Source organism: Pezoporus wallicus, unplaced genomic scaffold (assembly GCF_028554395.1).
Source record: "Pezoporus wallicus isolate ANWC-B61680 ecotype Strahan unplaced genomic scaffold, APGP_CSIRO_Pwel_v1 contig_8166, whole genome shotgun sequence".
In the NCBI taxonomy this organism is placed as follows: Eukaryota; Metazoa; Chordata; class Aves; order Psittaciformes; family Psittacidae; genus Pezoporus; species Pezoporus wallicus.
In genome coordinates this window covers 746,779-765,242 of record NW_026638114.1, presented here as the reverse complement: position 1 = coordinate 765,242, position 18,464 = coordinate 746,779, and the positions used below count along the sequence as shown (strand labels likewise).

The following is an 18,464-nucleotide window of genomic DNA, read 5'->3' as shown; positions in this document are numbered from 1 at the left end:
GGTTCTCAGGTATCCAAAGCCAAAACCCTGCTGGCACCAGGTTTCCATGGGTTTCTCCAGGATGATTCCAGCTGTGCCAAGATGAGCTCTTGCTCAACAGGGTTTCTTTTGGAAGAAGAAAACATCCTAAAATGCTCCCAAACCCAGCAACAGGACAAGAGCAGAGACCTGTGATGGAGAATACACAGTGACCACTGCCCTGGGGCATGAAGAGCAGCCTGGGGGCGACGCACTGCATCAGGAAGGAAGGGACATGGGGCCGTGCAGCTCATCCCATCGCATCCCAACGCTAACAGGGACCCAGGAACCCAAAGGAATCCCTTTCTGCACAAGCAAAGAGGCAGCTTTGCCCAGTAAACTGCAGGGTTGCAAGCTGAAAACGGGCTAAATTAAAGGCTGGGTGCAGAGTGACACAGAGGAGCACCTTGTGGGACAGCTCTCCATCAGCTCAGAAAGCACTGGGAGGTAAGTGTGCGTTCATGGTTGCACACAGCACCTTCAGTTGCTCACGTTGGCTAATAAAAACCCACTCTGTGTTTCCACAGATTGAAGCAAGGCTTTCTGAGGAACCACAAAACCCTGCTTTTCCACAGGCTGAAGGTTTCTAAACTTCCCCCCCCCCCATGAAACTCTGCAATAAAGTCTCTAAATTACACTCATTGCCTACAGTGGGTTTCATTACCAGCCATTACACTAGCTGGGTGCTGCACTTCAGGAATCCATTACATGCTAACAACAAAAACGTTTCCTCTTAAAATAAATAGAAAGAATAATGTAAAAAAGGAACTTTTGGTGATAAACTGGTTCCTATTTCTTTAAAAGTCTGGGATGTTATCGGGGAAGGGGATGGAGGTGGAAAAGCTGCTTTTGGACACCAGAGTTCTCTCTAGAATGCCCTGTTCTCCCAATATATTTGTTCTTAATGAGCATAATGAACAGAAGCAATAAGTAGTCATCCACACAAACAGCTTTTTAACTAATTCAAGGCCTGGTTTATGCACTCAGCAGTCTCTATGGGCATGGTCAACGCAAGCCAGCATAGCAAGAGGGAAAGCGTGCTGGCACATGGGGTTACAGTTCATCCCCTCCTCGAAAGGCTCATGTGTGGCATTTGCTACCATCAACAACAAAGAGAAGAAAACCAAGATGCTGGCAGTAGACATCTGCAGTACTGTGCCTCAGGGCTCACTTCCTTGAATTTCATGTTAGAAATTTAAGTGGGATCTTGCAAAACCTGGATGTTTCCAAAACCTGACATTTCAGTACCCAAACTGCGCGCTCTTCTTCACTGCAACATACCTGTACCCAGGGATTTCACTCTATTTGACTCTGAAGGCTTTTAAAGCATATTTAGGTGTTTCAGGCTGCACTAACTGGTGAATAGAACCATAGACTGGTTTGGGTTGGAAGGCACCTTAAAGCTCCTCCAGTTCCAATCCCTGCCACAGGTAGGGACACCTTCCACTAGAGCAGCTTGCTCCAAGCCCCTGTGTCCAACCTGGCCTTGAGCACTGCCAGGGATGGGGCAGCCACACCTGAATAGAAGAACTAAATAGAAGAGCATGAGAAGCTCCTGCTGTATTTATGTGTTGGGTAATTCTGGTGAACAAAAACGAGAGCAGGCTGTGAGCTGCAGCATACCTGGGTTAGCAAAAGGTCAAACTTGAAGGGGTGGGAGGGAGGAGAAAAAGCACTCTTTGCCTAAGTCAGTTAGGAATTCACAGCCTTCAGAGGGCTTCCAGCACACTCAGTTATGCCTTGGTAAAACAGAAAGGAAACTATTACAGATATTACAGCTGTGTGCATCCCTTCCATAACAGGGGGGGAAAAACCCCTTACATTGCAGAGTGCCAGGCTGAGTCAAACACTTCCTCCTTAATGAAACCTTTATTAGATCCCAGCATGGCTACAAGTTTGGAAATTGCTTTTAGGGAGTTTGATGAGTTTGGGAGCGAGGATTTAAGTCATTGTCTTTTCAATTTCATCTCATTCAAACCACATTTAATTCAATTGTGCTGCCGTGCTCTATTTGCATTTTACCATTTTGCTCCTTACTCATCCTTTTGCAAGCAAGACCTCCCCTAACCCCAGCATCATTCCTAAGCACAGCACAACAGGTATTTGTAAGCCACAAGGTATCCTGCAAAGCTGCAGTGCTTGGGGTGGGTTTGTGGGGTTTAGTCCCCTCCAGTCATACACACTGCCTAATGCACACATTGTACCTCTATTTCTGAGTGGTTTCCAGCATTGTGGGAGATGAGGAAAAGCTCTCCCCTGCCTCACTTACCTCCTATACTGTTTGCCCAAGGAAGAGGCCCTTCATCATGTGCATCAAACAAACTCTGCCCTTGGCTTTCCTCCCCTTGACCTGCTTTAACTCTTTCACCTGCCATCAATGCCAAACCAAGCAACTGCAAATTGCGGCCACCTTTCTGCAGCCTGATTTTCTGCCAAGGAAAGGAACCCACCCTTGGCTACAGCCAGCAACAAGCAAAACATGAAGCAACTGGCAGGCCACGAGCATTGCTTCAGTCCTTGGGCTGCTGCTCAGTTACAGAACAAGGCTGCAAACCCCATGAAATGCAGCGTGGTGGGAACACCTCTGAGGGTGCTGAGGCGCTGGCACAGGGTGCCCAGAGAAGCTGTGGCTGCCCCATCCCTGGCAGTGTTCAAGGCCAGGTTGGACACAGGGGCTTGGAGCAAGCTGCTCTAGTGGAAGGGGTCCCTGCCCGTGGCAGGGGTTGGAGCTGGATGAGCTTTAAGGTCCCTTCCAACCCAACCCATGCTGGGATTCTATGACAAAGAAGAGGTTTGAACCCTGTGGAACAGAATTGCTCTTGGCTGTCCTTTGGGATGTGAAACCAGTCTTCACCCATCTAGTGCCAGCACAGGCACAGCATCATGGCTGGGAGCCCTGACCCGAAGCTGTACCTAACTTGGGTTCCCAGATTTTAATTGCACAGAGAAACAAGGCGGTCAGTGGCTCCCAGCAGCACAGACCGGGCGGCCAAAGAGCCAAGAACACAAAGGATTTCAGCTCCTGGCTATAAACCAGGGCATCACATTCCCTCCCTTCCCAGAAACAACACTCGAGGTGGCCTTGTTCGTGCTCCAGTGCTCTCTTCTTCTCCTTTTTCCCGTAATCCTGCTTAGCCACAACATTATAGGCTTTATGACATTTTCTGTTCAGGCCCAGTGAAGACTGTAAACATCTGCCACTCCCACTGTTAATCCTGAAGGGACAGCAGCAGCACACGGCAATATCTGGGATGCATTAATGAAGCTGGCTAATAAAACTGGGGTACAAAGGTCTCGTTTCATGGGTTGCCTAATCAGAGGTTTCCAGTATGAGCTTGGCTGTGATGCTCAAGTGCTGTGTCCACCTTCCTTCCATGAAGCAACAGCCATGGTGGGAGGGCAAGGTATCCATGGGCCCAGATATGTTGTTAAGTTCATGTAAGCTCTTTCCCTCTTCACCTAAGTTATCTTCAGGATTGTGCAAGGGGCAGGGACAGAAACAAACGGAGCTTTACATTTGTGTTTAATAATCATGGTTTCATCGTCAAGAAAGGCAAACAAAACATGCAGCTGCTATTGCACAAGAGGTTGGCTCCTCTTCACCACTGATTAGCAGGGCTGGTGGCACACCTCGAGGGCCTCTCCGAGTTCTTGCTCTTGGCCTCGATCTGCAAACAGGAGAACTGAGGCCACATAAATTCCCTGATTGGCTGGGGAAAAGGTCTGGATAGAGCCTCTGCAGAGTATAAATGGAAAACAGAGTATCTGGGACCTTCCACTTTGAAAGCGCAGCTCTCCAGGCAGCATGGCCATGCGCAGAGCCACAGCGGTCGTCCTCGTGATTGTGATCTCCAGTGGTGAGTTGCCTGCATTGTAGTGAGCATTGCTCATTGCAACCTGCCCTCTTTGTTGTGCTTTTAATGAGGGGTAGCTCTAAGGGTTTAGGAACTGGTTTGTTCTCTGCTGTTTTCTTGCTTTGGAAAACAGCCCTTCGCCCATTGCATAGAAACCTCCATGGGAAAATCCCTTTTAGGTACGGTAAAGAGTTGTGGTGAGATTTTGTTGGAGTAATAATGTTGAATGGGTAAGAAAGAATAAGATGAAGCACATCGATCACTAACAGCATGCATGTTTGCTCACAAGCCTTCCCCTCAAAGATCAGCCCGCTGAGCTTAGAGTGCTCCCAGAGATGCTGCAGTGTTTAATGTCATCACCTTTGATTCCACAAAGAATACAGAAGTCATTAAACTAAATGAAGACTACCTAGAACAAAGGGCTGTTTTGCTGGAGAAAGGGATTAGAGGTTTTCTGCACCCTCATAGCATCAGACCTTCAGTGCCAGCACATTTCCCCTGTTTGTGTGCACTCCCAAGCCCAAGCTGAGCTGTCCACACACACCAATAAGCCTCAACTCATTGCTGCTTCTTCCCAGCCCCATTTGTGCTAAAGCATCCTATAGGAAGTCCTGGTAGTTCTGGGTGGGGAGCAGGGCTGTCAGATGCTTGCAGAAGGTAGCAAGGCAGGCATTGCCTTTCCCCTCTTCTCTCCTGTGTCTTCCACCTCTCAGACATCATAAGGGGTTTAGCATCAGCACGGATTTGACTGTGGGTGGTGATAGCTAGAGTCTGGAATGAACGCTAGGAGGATGTTCCTCTAATCCCCTACTGATTGCTACTTCGAAACAGTGATACAGAAACACTGGGAGATAGAAAATGCAATTAGTAAAAGATGGATGACAGCTTATATTTTTGACTGGATCCCATGTTAGGGAACAGGAATGAACTCAGTGGGTCTCCCGAAGCCCCATTTATAGTTCAATGTCTCAAAATTCCTGGTGGCTCAGCTCACCTTCCAGGCAGAGAGATCCCATAGCTCTGGCCTCATGCCTGGCACTGTGGGTGCAGCACAACCCACCTGGGGGGACAGTGGGAGAGGAGTGGGTCACCCTGTGATGTCCCCTCCAGATCTATTTGTTCTGCATTTCTGCTTTGAGATTGCTGCTTTAAGTACCCTCAAACATCACTGGAAAAAGCATGAAACAACAGAATGCTGTTTCATTGTACCCCTAATATTAACTTACATTAAAAGAGGAGCAACTTTCAAGTTCCCAGAAGCCTGATCCCTGATTACAGCAAAGTCCAAAGGGACCTTGTTGTTGAATAAACAACACAGGCTGAAAAATCCCCTTTCTAGCTTGTGGCTTTCATCTTCTGTTCTCTTTTCTTCTTTTCTAGCTACTGCAGCACAATGGGCCAAAATCTGCTCCAGTCAACCCTCAAACAAAATCAGAGGCTGCGACCCCCATGGCTGTGGCGGATACAACAACCCCAGGTGCTGGGATGGGATGATGGGAGATGGATGTGCTTAAAGCTTCCTTAAAATAGGAATAAGCATGAGAAAATGGGCAAGAGGAAGGTTTCTAGCACTCTGCTGTGGGCTAACCCCTTTGCTCTCCTTCTCCAGAGGAGGGAGGAAGCACAAGGGAGTGGACGTGGTGTGTGAGGATGGCTCGGAGGTGTATGCACCCTTCACAGGAAACATTGACAAGCGAGCCAGGCCCTACGGAAACAACAATGCCATCGACAACGGAGTCCAGCTGTCAGGATCAGGTACAGAGCTAAAACGTGTGTCTTGCAAAGTCTGACTGCAAACCCCTTTGATTCATTTACAGAGCTTTAAACCAACCCAAAAATCATGACCCTAACCCGAACCGTGTGTGCTTGCAAGTGAATCCATGTGAAAACTAACTTGGAAACCTCCATTAGAAAAGCCAAAGGATGAAGCTGGTCCCTTTGCACATTTTGGATAATTAAAGGAACCCACCCTAACTCCCTTCCCCTCTTATTTCTTTTCCTATTCTCTCTTCGTGATGCTATAGGAGCATCATTTTCTGTAACTGTTCTTGCTGCTGAATCTCTTTATAATTTTATTGTCATTTGTATTTTGCTACTGAACATTATGACTTTTCCAGGCTCATTTCACAGGAGCAAGTTTCCCTCTCTTCTTTCTCCCTTTAACAGGCTTCTGCATTAAGATGTTTTACATCAAACCCATCAAGTACAGCGGCCCCATCAGGAAGGGGGAGAAAATCGGCGTCCTGCTGCCCATGCAGAAGGTCTACCGAGGAATTACATCCCATGTCCACATCCAGAACTGCGACTTAACAGATCCTACTCCCAACCTGTAAATGGGAGGCTGCACATCATGGGCAAAGCCTTCAGCCTCCTATTTGTACTCATTAAATTGCTTGGGTAGCCACACTAGTAAAGTCGAAGCCACTGAGCCTCAAATGGATGTTCCACCTAAAAATTATCCATGAGCAATATGTTGGTGGTCATCTGAACATAAAGAGGCTCAGAGTAAGGTATAACACATGCTTTAACACTGTTATCGTATACTGCATGTCATGGCACTCGCAGGTGAAGGCTGAAGCAGTGGGGAACGGGTTGGCTGGGAGGTGATGGACCCTTGGTGCTCGGCTGCAGCTCTCTCCTCTTGGACTTCCCTGCTCTTTTTGCAGCCAAACACGAAGGTTTCTTCAATAAGCCAGAAATATCACTTGTACTAACATATGGAAAATGGCATTATTAAAGGCCTGCTTCACTACAAATGGCTTTGAGTTCCTTCAGTGCTGTCACAGAGTTTGGGCTGGGTTCTGCTTTTTTAAATACAGCTGGGGAGAAAAACCCATTTATAAAGCTGAAACCTCAATCTTTCCTGGGGCCCATCACCAAAAACATAAACCACCATTAATGAAGTAACTCATTCCTTTTCCCCTGACTCCTGCTTCAGCATTGCCTTGGCAAACCCGCACTGCCTTTTGTCCAAGTGAGGCATTTCTTTCCATTAGTAAATCAGCTGAAGACTTTCCCGGGACAACAAGCTCTTGTTAACAGGACAGGGCTTCTGAGGCCAAGACTACCAACATGCTACTGGGAGTCTCAAGAGCTAAATGGCTTTACAAGCTCTGCAGACTCATGTATTTACCATCACAAATGCAGCCTCCGATAAGCTGCTTCAGTGGGAGCTGCGTGTGTCCTGACAGCAGGCTTGTTTCTCCTAAGAAACTACAGAAGGATGCTCACTGCATCTGTAAGAAGTGCTTAATGTGCCGTGTCCCATTCACCTCCCACAGGAACCACTTTAATTTTGCTATGAGTGAAAAATCAGCACGTCCCTATAAATATATTGCAGGGCCAAAGAGCTACCAGTCACTGCAGGAGGGTGAATACAATTGAATTTGCAGTGAAAAAGCACTTTTCCTTACACTGAAAGCAGAAACATTTCAATTTCAGAAGCATTTCTTCCTGTACACCAAGGACAGCAGCTCAATGTCTTTGTGGTGTTCCCCACAGGCTGGTTTCACAAACCTTCTGCAGGGAACTACTGTTTAACCGGAGCTTTTCCAGCAGCAGCACAGGGAGGTGCACTGCTTTGGGATGCAGGATGCTCCTGAAAAAGGAACAGGGCAAACACTAAAGCTTCCAGTTTAGCTGGGAGGGAAAAGCAAATACACTTACTGGCTTAGGTTGCAGAGCAGTTGGGGCAAACAGCATCAGTAAATCCAGCTTTATCTTTTCAGTCTAGTAAAACACTGGCTGTAGAGGGAGGGAAAGAACAGTGTAGCTGACTCTACAAATAGGAAAGGAAATAAAGGGCTGGTAAAACACACAGATGTAGAAATAATCAGGGTGAGGGAAGAGGGTGCTGGGGAAGTAACCTGTGCCACAAGGCCTTTCAGGGAAGAGCCATGCAGAATTGCTCTGCTTCCGCACCAGTTCTGCAGGGATCCTTCCATTGTCACCCCTTCTATTTTATAAGTTTGGACCACAAGGTCCCCCTGCCTAAAGTTGCAGCCCAAATCTACACTGTTCCCTTCTGTTTCACCAAGCGTTAAAGGACTCCCGAAGGGTTCAGCCAGAGCTTTGGCCTCCCCATAAGACGGGACATAGGTAGCAAAAAGATTTTGTGTTCCTCAATCCTCATTAAAACCGGCCTAACTCAGGCTTAGCAAGGATGTTAACAAAGGCGAAATAAGTCCAGGATGGAGCCTTCCATCAGAATTGTGCACCAGCACAACTTCAGCTGCATCTTCAGCTCGTACTTTTGCAAAGGAGGAAGGCAACACACTCAGGTCTCCTACAGCCTGCTACCTGCTTTGGAATGACATACCCAGCCCTGCCTTTTGGCTGATCAGCTAGCGCAACCTGCTGACTTTCCAGCGATACTGCACACAAAGCGTAACCATTGAGGCAAAATACCTTTTATCTCAGCCTTGTCCACCATCAGAAGCCTGACTCAATAGAGACTGCAGTTTAGTTTAGGCTGTGCCAGCTTGCTTTTCACCATGAAAGCCTGTGCTGCTAATTGCAGGAGGGAATTCTTCTACAGAACATATTTTGCTTTATAATAATTAACACAAATATTATTAGCTTTTCAGAGAAACCTTTTAAGGTCCTTTAAATACTGCACACACATCAGCTGGGAGGTGAGGACTCAGCATCGGCGTGTCCCACACTGAACACACTGCACTAGCCAAGAAGACAAAGTCAATTACCTTGTAAGATACATTTAGGAAGAGGATGTACGTTTCCAATTGCCTGCTAACAAGCCTGGCCAACCTACAGTAATGATGTAGTAACATGACCAAGAAGTAAGATGTGCAACTTTCATTCCCACAGAGGAAGAACTTCATGGACCAAACCATCAGGTTTTGGACACTGGCTGAAATGTGTGTAAAGGAAACGGAGAGAGCAGCCATCGCTTGGGGGCAATCAAAGGGGGGTGGCAAGTGAAGATATAAAGTAGTAAGATGGAAGTAAGCCACAGGCCTTGGGGCTGGGCTTTGGCCCTGCCTTTTGGTGATGTTTCTGCTCCAAGGGTCCACTACCGTTGCTCATAGTTTTCTGGCCTCTTTTCCTCCAAAACCCTTGTTCCATCATTTTAACATCTGAATTTTCTTATTAAGAAGCAATGTTAAGATAATTAGTATAATAAGAGGGTCCAGTCTAACATTTGCAAGGTTTACAGGCACATACATGGCAGTTACCATACATCCAAAAGCACTGGTAGCTGGCAGGGACCCTTCTGAAACACCACATCATTTACACAGCACAATCAAAGCACCTTTGGAAAGGCTCAACAGCAAAGTAGGGATTTCTCCTGGGTAGCATCAGGCTTCACTCATTCACTGCCTGTTAAGATCACCCTAAGCACTCATTTGCCTGCTGCACTCTTGCTTGGTCCATGAGAAGACCTCCAATGGATTTACACAGCCAGGGAAGTTACAACTGACATAAAAAGGGCAAAATGGGGAACTCACACAAGCATTTCCTAAGTGCGCCCACCTGCTCTCACTGTGCTCCTTGCAAGTGCTGGCTCCTCTCCATCTCCTCATCCACTCCCCACCACAGGGAAGGAAATGGTGCAACACGGGCTGGTTGTCCCATATCCTTCTGTTAGAATGTGCTCGGCAGCCAGTTTGTGTCTTTCATAACTGCACCTACCAACTGCTCTATTATCATCCCCATTGCCCCACACAGAAATCCCACCAGCTTTGGTCCAGTGTTTCACCAAGCAGGTCTGCAACTTCCAGCTTGCCCAGGGAAGATGGGGAATGCAACTGCAATATCATACCCTGAAAACTATTTTGTTAAGAATACTTTACCAGAAGTGCATTAGATACATTATAGTAGCAAATGACATTCTGACAAGTTTTAGAGGGAAAAGAGCTAGAAACAATGCTGTTAAGATCTCTTATTGTACACAGCTATGAGACATTTGGAGTCAGCTCTAACACAAATGAGATGAAGTAAAAATGGTAAAGAACAGGTAGCTTAGAACCATTTTACAAAGCACCACACTGCAAAACTGGACTCGAAGCTTTCAGTAGCTTTGCACCTACAACAGAGTTGCTCTCCTCCTGCCTCCCAGCTTGGCTGGCTTTACACCCAGCCTTTCCTTGGCAGGACAATGTAGAGCAGATTGAGGTGCCGCAAGTCAAGAGCTCTTACCAGCACCTTTGTCAGCCCAGACTCTGTTATATTGAGCAAATGACAACCAAAATCCCCATCAAAACTAGCCTCATATATAAATATGAGTGTGAATAACAGCAGTCCTTTCTGGCAGGACTGGGGAGAAAGCAGCATGGGTAAAATCAGCCAAGCCACTTGTAGTAACCCCAGGGAGGGCTAAAAGATTGTTTGGGGGTTAAATATTGGCTGTCAGTAAAAAAAGCTTGGAACCATAAGCAGAAAATTTGTCTCCAACTGCTTATTCCATGGAGATTTGCAGAAAACACAATGTGCAGATGCTCTTTGCAAACTGGAATTGGGCAGGGACACATGTTTGTCCTCCAAATAAAGCCTGCAGGGTTTCCAAAGGTTTCTGTAACTTGGAACATCAAATAGCATCGGAAAGCACCATGGTTCATTTAAATTTCATATTAACCAAGACATGCCTGTAAAGAAAACCTAATGCTTTTCTGCATGTAGTGTAGAAAATCAAACTGGAGGATTAAGAGAGACATTAAGGAGCCTGCTTAATAGTGCAAGAGCTAAAATCAAGCAGAAATTAAATCAATCATTTAAAAACCTTATTCTGTGCAACTTGGGTTTGCAACTGTTTGTTTCAGAACTTGGAGATGCTTTAATAAGAATTTAGTTGTCAAAAACTGTGGTTTCAGTGAAAAGCCTTCATGGATTTCCTGGATTTAAGTCCAGGCTAGGTGATGAAAAAGAGACATTTCCATGCAGAAACATCTGTACTTCTTAGCCTCAATGAATACTTATGCTACAGCAAACATTACACCTTCATGTGCTCTCTGTCACTGTTAGAAGCTCTAATGGCACATACCCCTGGGGAGGAGGTACTGGAATGAAGGGGTTACCACCACTATGGAGTTTTGCCCATGTTTTCCCTCCAACTCAATCCTCTGGACCATATTCTTGGTTCCTACCGTTTCTGGCCTAAATGAGTCCTTGCTTCAGGAGGGGAAAGAAAAGGTGTTAAGAAATGTTTCACTCAGAGCTTCCTGAAATGTGGGACTGTTCGTTTCCATCTGTTACTGTGTGCTAAGACACCAGTTATTTTATCCATCTTTCCCAACCAGTTCTAACAACTGTTTGCAGACATCCTCAGTGCCTAATGTGGCAACAGCATCTGCCCAGAGCTGTAATACTTCACCTAAGACTGATTGGCCAAGACAACAGGCTTGGGCTTTCAAAAACACATAAATACCCCAGGCAGCAAGTGCTCAATGTCTTTGACCTGATCAAAGAACACTGGTGAACCAGCCACACAATGCCAGCTCTCAGCCTGGTCGCCCTCGTCAGCCTGGTGTCCACTGGTGAGTTGAGATCTCTAAGTTGCAGTTGGTCTTGACTGGTTTTAGGTAGGCACTAATGAATTAATGACATTTGCTCAAACATAAATAATTCTAAGGGGTTTTCGATGTAGTTCTATGAAGAATTATGGTAATGTGCACAGTTATGACTATTATAAAACACTGAATTAGGTGTGCATTTAGATATTTATATTGATGTGTTGAGAGGTTTTATGAAGAAAGTGAAAATAGCTTAACTTATTTCACAAACTAATATTCAAAACATTTATCCACAGTTTTGCTTTGGTTTTAGTGTACCTTACAATAAGATCTCAAGAAAAAACAATCAGATCTATAGGGCAGGTTATACAATGTTCTCTTACCTATGTTCTGAAATTATAAACTCTGATGAGCTCATGTCTTCCGCTTTAAACAGCCTATTTTGCACCTTAACCCTTTCTTTTGTGCTATACAAAGAATGCGGTTAAATTTTCCCCATTTTCCTCTATTGCACATGCAGTTTTTGCCACGCAGTTGGATGCACACCCACCCCAACAGCAACATAGACACTGGGCTCCTATCTGCAGCGGGAACCCCACCAACAAGATCCGGGGCTGCGATAGATATGGCTGTGGCAACTTCGGTGCTGACAGGTAATCACAGCCTGGTTTGTTATTACAGTGCAGTAATACCACAGCTACCAACTGATGCATGGGGGAAGAAGCAAGACCATTACATGAATTAGCAGCCAGAGTAGAAGAAATGGGAAGCATTTCAAGGATGTGAATCATTTATTCTTGTTGGTTATAGACCAGATACTTAAACTAACATTCAGCAACAGCTTAAAGGATACCAAGTAGATTAATTTACACAAGCTAATGGTCTGCCAGCATCATTGTCTTTAAGTAGGCTGTATTTCCCTGAAAAATGCTTTTATGCATAGAATGGCTCCTGCCTTCCCTGCATTTCCCTGTCACCTCCTCTCTCCAGGCACTATAAGAAGTGTCCATCCTCATCCATGCAACTTCCAAATCTCTAAGCGAGGAAATGCAAAACCTAAGATTCTATTTTATACCAACACCCATGTATTTTGGCGCAGAACAGGGCTACTTTTCTGTAACAGCTTGAAATACACCATGAACAAGGGAAAATTAGAAGTACCCTTAGAATCTGAAATCTCACCCCCCCTTTAATGAAGGCCAGGGTAATACAAACATTTTACAGTAAAGATGGATCAAAGCCAATGCTTCTTTTCAATTTCACTGCAGATGCAAAAGATGTCTTAGACAAGCCTCAGATACCATACTGTGTTAACTGCCATATCGACACATGGTGTTAAGCCTGACAGACTCCTCTAATTCCATATTTGTGTTTTCAGGCACAGTGGTAAAGGAAAGCATGCTGGCGTGGATGTCATCTGCCATGATGGAGCGACAGTATATGCTCCTTTCAGCGGGCAGCTCTCTGGACCCATTCGATTCTTCCATAATGGAAATGCCATTGATGATGGAGTCCAAATCAGAGGATCAGGCAAGTAATTAACAGCAGATACCTCGTGAGACAGGAACAAGTAATCATTTTATCTACTCGAGTAAGTTTTCTGTACCTCTTCAATTCAAGCAAAGTGTTGATTGATCTTACACCCTCTCTACTTCTTCCACTGAAGCACAACTACACTGCTGCTCCAAAATACCACAAGTCAGCACCAGCAGGATGTAGTCCTTTTCCTATGCTTTTCTTGGAAAGGAGGGACAAAAGCTGAAAAACAGGTAGCAGGAAAACAACCCCAGATCAAAAAAACGAAAGAGTAAAAATAAAGTATCAGGAATAGCCCTCAGTTTTGCTGAGAGGATGTTTTCTGTCCCAACTCACTCTTTTCCTCACTTCCTCAGCAAATTCAGTAATTTTGATGTGAGGATTGTTGGTACCTTGACACACATTTCTGCTTCATCCCTACAGTCTCCAGTAAGAGGCTGGCACAGAAGGTTTCTTGATCACCCGAAGATCAGAGGCAGCTGATGTTTCCTGACCTTGCTTCCTCTCCCGTCTCTTCCAGGTTACTGTGTAAAGCTCGTCTGTATTCACCCCATCCGGTACAACGGCCAAATCCAGAGAGGGCAACAACTTGGGAGAATGCTGCCAATGCAAAAAGTATTTCCTGGCATTATCTCCCACATCCATGTTGAGAACTGCGACCACTCCGATCCTACTGATCTACTTACTCCTGGTAAAAAAATAGCAAACAAAAAGCCACCCCAGAATAACCAGTATAATGATTAAAGTTATTAATTTCAAATAAGGAAAGCAATATTAAATAGCAATAATCCCCCTCCCTGACAGCAACATCCAAAACAAAAAGAATATGCATTATACATACAGCATAACAGGACTGCAGGCAGTTATAGGTAAGAGAATATATGAGCTTAACTTGTGTTTCTTGCCTGCCCCATGACACAGCAGCATCAGGTCTCAGCAATAAACCAAGCTAGACATCTCTTCTGGTTGTACACTTTTAACTACTGAGATGATCTCAGTATGACATCTATAGCAGACTTTGGGATGAATCTCTGCAAATAGAAATACTACATTGGCAGTAATGGAGAAGAGGACTTGAGGAGCTCAGTCCCATCAGCCTGGGCATAGAATAAGACAATACTGAGTCTTTTACCATCCTTCCAATTACACTGTAGGAACTGTGATAACCTTTCTGTATTTTTATCTTTAAGTCACATTTCTCATATGAGATAGCCCTCAGTTAGAAACATTACAATCCAGTCTTAGGTGCACACTCTATTTCCTAAAGGACGATATATTTTGTGGAGCAAACATCCAGCTACACACGTGGAATGTATAGAATGTTTCTATCCAACTAAAATTAAAGCACAGCTAATTACAAACAAAACACTCTAGAACCTAAAAGTTAACTTTGATGTGCTGTGTTTCTGTATTTCAAAGTTGTTCCACCGTTCCCACAAGAAGACAGACACTGGGCAACACTGTGCTCCGGGAATCCTACAAATGAGATCCGAGGTTGTGATAAATATGGCTGTGGATACTATGGAGCTCCAAGGTACTGTAGAATTGGAACATGTGGGGGTTTATTGCTCCTCCACTGAAACAGAGTTGAGCCCTGTTCAAATTGCTTAAACTTGAAGGCATAGGTTGGACAGGAAGAAACATTTTTACTGCAGGGGTAATGCAACACCAGAACAGGTTGCCCATGTGTGCTGCCTGCTATACATCCATATAACCTGACAAGAGACTGCTCTAATTACATGTTTGTTTTCAGACACAATGGCAAAGGAAAGCACACAGGTGTGGATGTCATCTGTTCTGATGGAGCAAACGTCTACGCTCCCTTTTCTGGCCAGCTCTCTGGACCCATCAAATTCTTCCACAATGGAAATTCCATTGATGATGGGGTCCAAATCAGAGGATCAGGTAAACAGCTGCTGTTCATTTACTATTTCATTGACTTGAGGTCATGCAGGATGCATTATCTTGCAGCTAGCCAAGTAGTTAAGCAAGGTACATGTTTTGAAACACTGCATCTTCTATCCACTTACATGCAGAACTTTATGTTCCTACGTTAGAATGCAAATCATTGAGTTTTGAAGAACGTCTTCGAGCTCTTCTCTTTACTAAAGCAGGAGTTCCCACCTTCTCTTCCCTCTTTCACCAAGCCAACAACTCCAACCACTATCTATTTTTTATGACCACAGCATCATTGCTATTTTGGTATTTTTACTATTGATATCCCAGTGGAAAGTACACAACAGAAAATGTATTTCTGAAACAGAGTTAGTAGAGAACAAATGCTTCATCAGTCATTTGGTGTTTTCCCTCTTGTTTTCACCAGGATTCTGTGTAAAACTACTCTGCATCCACCCCATCAGATACAATGGTAGGATTTCTAAAGGACAAATCCTTGGGAGAATGTTGCCAATGCAAAGAGTATTTCCTGGGATCACATCTCACATTCACGTTGAGAACTGCGATCGCTCAGATCCTACTAGCAACCTTGAAAGGGGGAAAGGGCGAAGAGAGTGAAATGGAGTAGGAGATTCCAAATAAATTCATCTCAGCATCCAAAAGTTGTTTTTCCTTTTCATACACAATAAAAGCTTATATTAAAACAGATTTGATACACTAAGCTTTATATAATATTGCAAGGGCATCACATTATTACATGTCCCAGGCAGCAATTAGGTACTGGTTTTTAAGTACTTATAGTTCTTGTGAACGTTGTATCCTAGGCAAATTGACAAACTTTATTACACCTTGGCAAATAAGATTACTTTAGATTTTGAGGATACCTGAATTGAGGACTAGAGTGAAACTGAAACGCTGAAGGTATGAAAGATGCCGTTTGGAATTGTCACGACAGAACAACCGGTGCCTTTACTGGGTGGCAAAAGGGACTCCACACAAGGAAAAAGGTTTTCTGTCAGAATTTGCGTTTACAAGGGTAAGCTTTCTCAGACTGAACAACCAGCAGGACAAGTAGCTCACCCCCTCATGTGGCAGAAAAGATGCATTGCACTCAGTTCTCACTGCACAGACCCTACAAAGCTCCTCAGCGTATCTGGTCTAAACTGAGGGGTTTAGTTACTCTAACAGACTGTATCGTTTTCGTATACGCTTTAGAGACGGGGTTTTAGAACGCCTTTACAGTGCAGTAAATCCCAAGAAAAACCAATAAAATGGACAAAACTTGCCTTAACTGGGACAAGGCGGAGCTCTCAAGTGCAGGCTGCTCCACGGACATGAGGATGTTTAGGCAGCAGGCAGCTATCTACAGGTTCTTGTCAAATGCAAGTCATTTAGGAAGATCTACATAAGAAGAAAAAGAGCAAATGCTGCTTTACACAGGGGCAATGTTCTGACACTCCTCCCCAAAGCACTATGTATATACTGAAGCACCAACACATGACACCAAACAACTCTAACACTAAAACCATAAAATCATCGTTAACCTAATACTAGAAGTTATCTTTCAACTAAAATTAGTTCCCATGTTACTCAGGAAGGATCAGCATTTCACATTTATCAGTTCTGTTGGCATCTAGTTACAAACTCCAGTACCAATCGGTCTTACTTGTTAAGATCAGCCCGCAGACTGACTCCACAGGAAGAATCATTGCATCAAAAAGTCACAACACAATAAATGCAGGCTCGTTTTTCCAGAGGCTTGGAGCTGCAGCAAGCTAACATTGATGGCTTTACAGGAAAGCTGCTTTAGTAAGAGGGACAGAGAAAAGAACAACATTTGAAGAAGTATTTTAAGTTTCCTCCTGTAAATAGCCACTCATGTTCGATACTTCACTAATGCCCTATGCTGGCTGGGGAGACAAGAAGGACTCTGGGACACACCACCCACCTCCAAGATTTATCCACATTCCATTTTAGCTTCGGCATATCAAAAGCCCTCAAGTTTGAGGCACAAACATGAAATCACTATAATGTAATTTCCTATAACCCAAAAGCTGAACATTTCTACTGCCTCTCCCCAGGTTTCAGCAGATGCTTCCTAAAAGGATAGAACCCTGCCTGACAGGAGGATGTGGTACAACAGATGGCTAGGAGTCTAATGTCAGTGCATGTATTAGATAACTTTATTATGTTTACATTTAAAGCAAACCACACATCTTAAACCAAATACTGTTTAGAAGCATTTCAAGTCTTTCAATCCTTTTGATTATGGAAGCAAGAGCTTGGGTAACAGGCACCAATAACCAGAGTCAGACGCTTCTCCACTGCACAACAAGCAGTAACACATTACTGACTCAGACAGGCATTGTAAGTTATCTGAAGGCCTTCAAGCTTGCATCTGGGAGCAAATCTGTCCAGAACACTGGTGGCTTAACCCTTCAGATGTTGCTTTTGCAGTAAAGAAGTGTAAAGCTTGGAAGAAACCAACATTTAGTCTGATGTGAATGTGCTGGGTTTGTCTGGGATAGAGTTATTTCCTTCACAGGAGCTTGTATGGGACAATGGTTTGGACTTGTGCTGGAAACTGTTGATTTAACAACCCAGGGATGTTTGTGTCATTGAGCAGCACTTACACAGAGTAAAAGCCTTTTCTGCTCCTCACCCCACCAGCAAGGAGGCTGGGGAGGGGACACAGCTGGAACAGCTGACCCCAGACATATCCCATATCATCAGACATCATGCTCAGCATATTAAGCTGAGGAAGAAGGAAGGAAGGGGGGGAACGTTGGGAGTGATGGCATTTATCTTCCCAAGTCAGTGTGACACATGCTGGAGCGCTGTCACACTGGAGATGGCTAAACACCTGCCTGCCCAGTGGAAGTGGTGAACGAATACCCTGTTTTGCTTTGCTTGTGTGCAAGGCTTTTGCTTTATCTGTTCAACTGTCTTTATTGAGTTTTCCCATTTTTACTCTTCTGATTCTCTGCCCCATCCCAATGGAGAGTAGTGAGGGAGTGACTACGTGAGGCTTTGTGCTAACCAGGGTTAAACCACAACAGTGACAAATACCAGCAGCAAATCAAATGTAGACTTCTCCTTATAAATAGGAAGATAGAACAGCTAGAGCATGAAAATAATTACAGCAAAAATTATATACAATGCATTTCAGTTTACAGCATGCAAAATGTCAACAAAAATATACACTCTTAAATTCACATCAATTCAGCATTCCCTTCCCCTTGAAAGAAAAGAAATAAAATCTTCCTCAAAAAACAATTAACAGCAACAAGTATTAAACAGTCCTGAATTAAAAACTCCTGGATCACCTCCAGCAACCCTTACTCTAGAAATTAGGGCTTACAGCACAGCTCTATGAGCTACAGGCAAGATTCCTACAGGCCACAGCCTCTAACTGGCAGGTAGTTTACTTTTCAAATGCTCTAAATCCTTAATTCCAGACAGAAAGTGATCAAAGATAACTGCATTCCATTTGATTCTTCTTCCTAACTAACCACATTTATCTTTTAACAATGAGAGAATACAGACAACCTCTCCAACCAAAGATTTGAGCTCTCCCAAATCCAGAAGCTGTTCCTTATATTCTGGCAGTTTCCAAAGTGCTTTGTCATTCACCCAACAACCAATCTAAACCCAAACTTTTAGATTAATTCATTTTAACAAGGGCTCTTTC

General features: G+C 44.3%; 2 protein-coding genes across 2 annotated transcripts; both read left to right on the top strand.

Moving 5' to 3' along the window:
* The first annotated feature begins 3,808 nt into the window (after positions 1-3,808).
* LOC130599161 (leukocyte cell-derived chemotaxin-2-like) lies at positions 3,809-6,628 on the top strand. Its single transcript, XM_057409405.1, has 4 exons — positions 3,809-3,875; positions 5,253-5,349; positions 5,482-5,627; positions 6,039-6,628. Exons 1-4 carry the CDS (start codon positions 3,824-3,826, stop codon positions 6,203-6,205), a joined length of 462 nt encoding a protein of 153 aa, XP_057265388.1. The 5' UTR covers positions 3,809-3,823; the 3' UTR covers positions 6,206-6,628.
* Positions 6,629-11,270: 4,642 nt separating this feature from the next.
* On the top strand, positions 11,271-15,435 carry LOC130599184 (myeloid protein 1-like). Its single transcript, XM_057409438.1, has 7 exons — positions 11,271-11,365; positions 11,862-11,994; positions 12,720-12,871; positions 13,398-13,568; positions 14,297-14,411; positions 14,631-14,782; positions 15,201-15,435. Exons 1-7 carry the CDS (start codon positions 11,320-11,322, stop codon positions 15,389-15,391), a joined length of 960 nt encoding a protein of 319 aa, XP_057265421.1. The 5' UTR covers positions 11,271-11,319; the 3' UTR covers positions 15,392-15,435.
* The last annotated feature ends 3,029 nt before the right edge of the window (positions 15,436-18,464 follow it).

Bases quoted from the DNA above. Each gene is read 5' to 3' on its own strand.
- LOC130599184 (XM_057409438.1), top strand. From the start codon at position 11,320: ATGCCAGCTCTCAGCCTGGTCGCCCTCGTCAGCCTGGTGTCCACTG. The intron at 13,569-14,296 runs GTAAAAAAATAG...TGTATTTCAAAG, and splicing joins TACTGATCTACTTACTCCTG to TTGTTCCACCGTTCCCACAA. The intron at 14,412-14,630 runs GTACTGTAGAAT...GTTTGTTTTCAG, and splicing joins GGATACTATGGAGCTCCAAG to ACACAATGGCAAAGGAAAGC.
- LOC130599161 (XM_057409405.1), top strand. From the start codon at position 3,824: ATGGCCATGCGCAGAGCCACAGCGGTCGTCCTCGTGATTGTGATCTCC. The intron at 3,876-5,252 runs GTGAGTTGCCTG...CTTCTTTTCTAG, and splicing joins CGTGATTGTGATCTCCAGTG to CTACTGCAGCACAATGGGCC. The intron at 5,628-6,038 runs GTACAGAGCTAA...TCCCTTTAACAG, and splicing joins AGTCCAGCTGTCAGGATCAG to GCTTCTGCATTAAGATGTTT.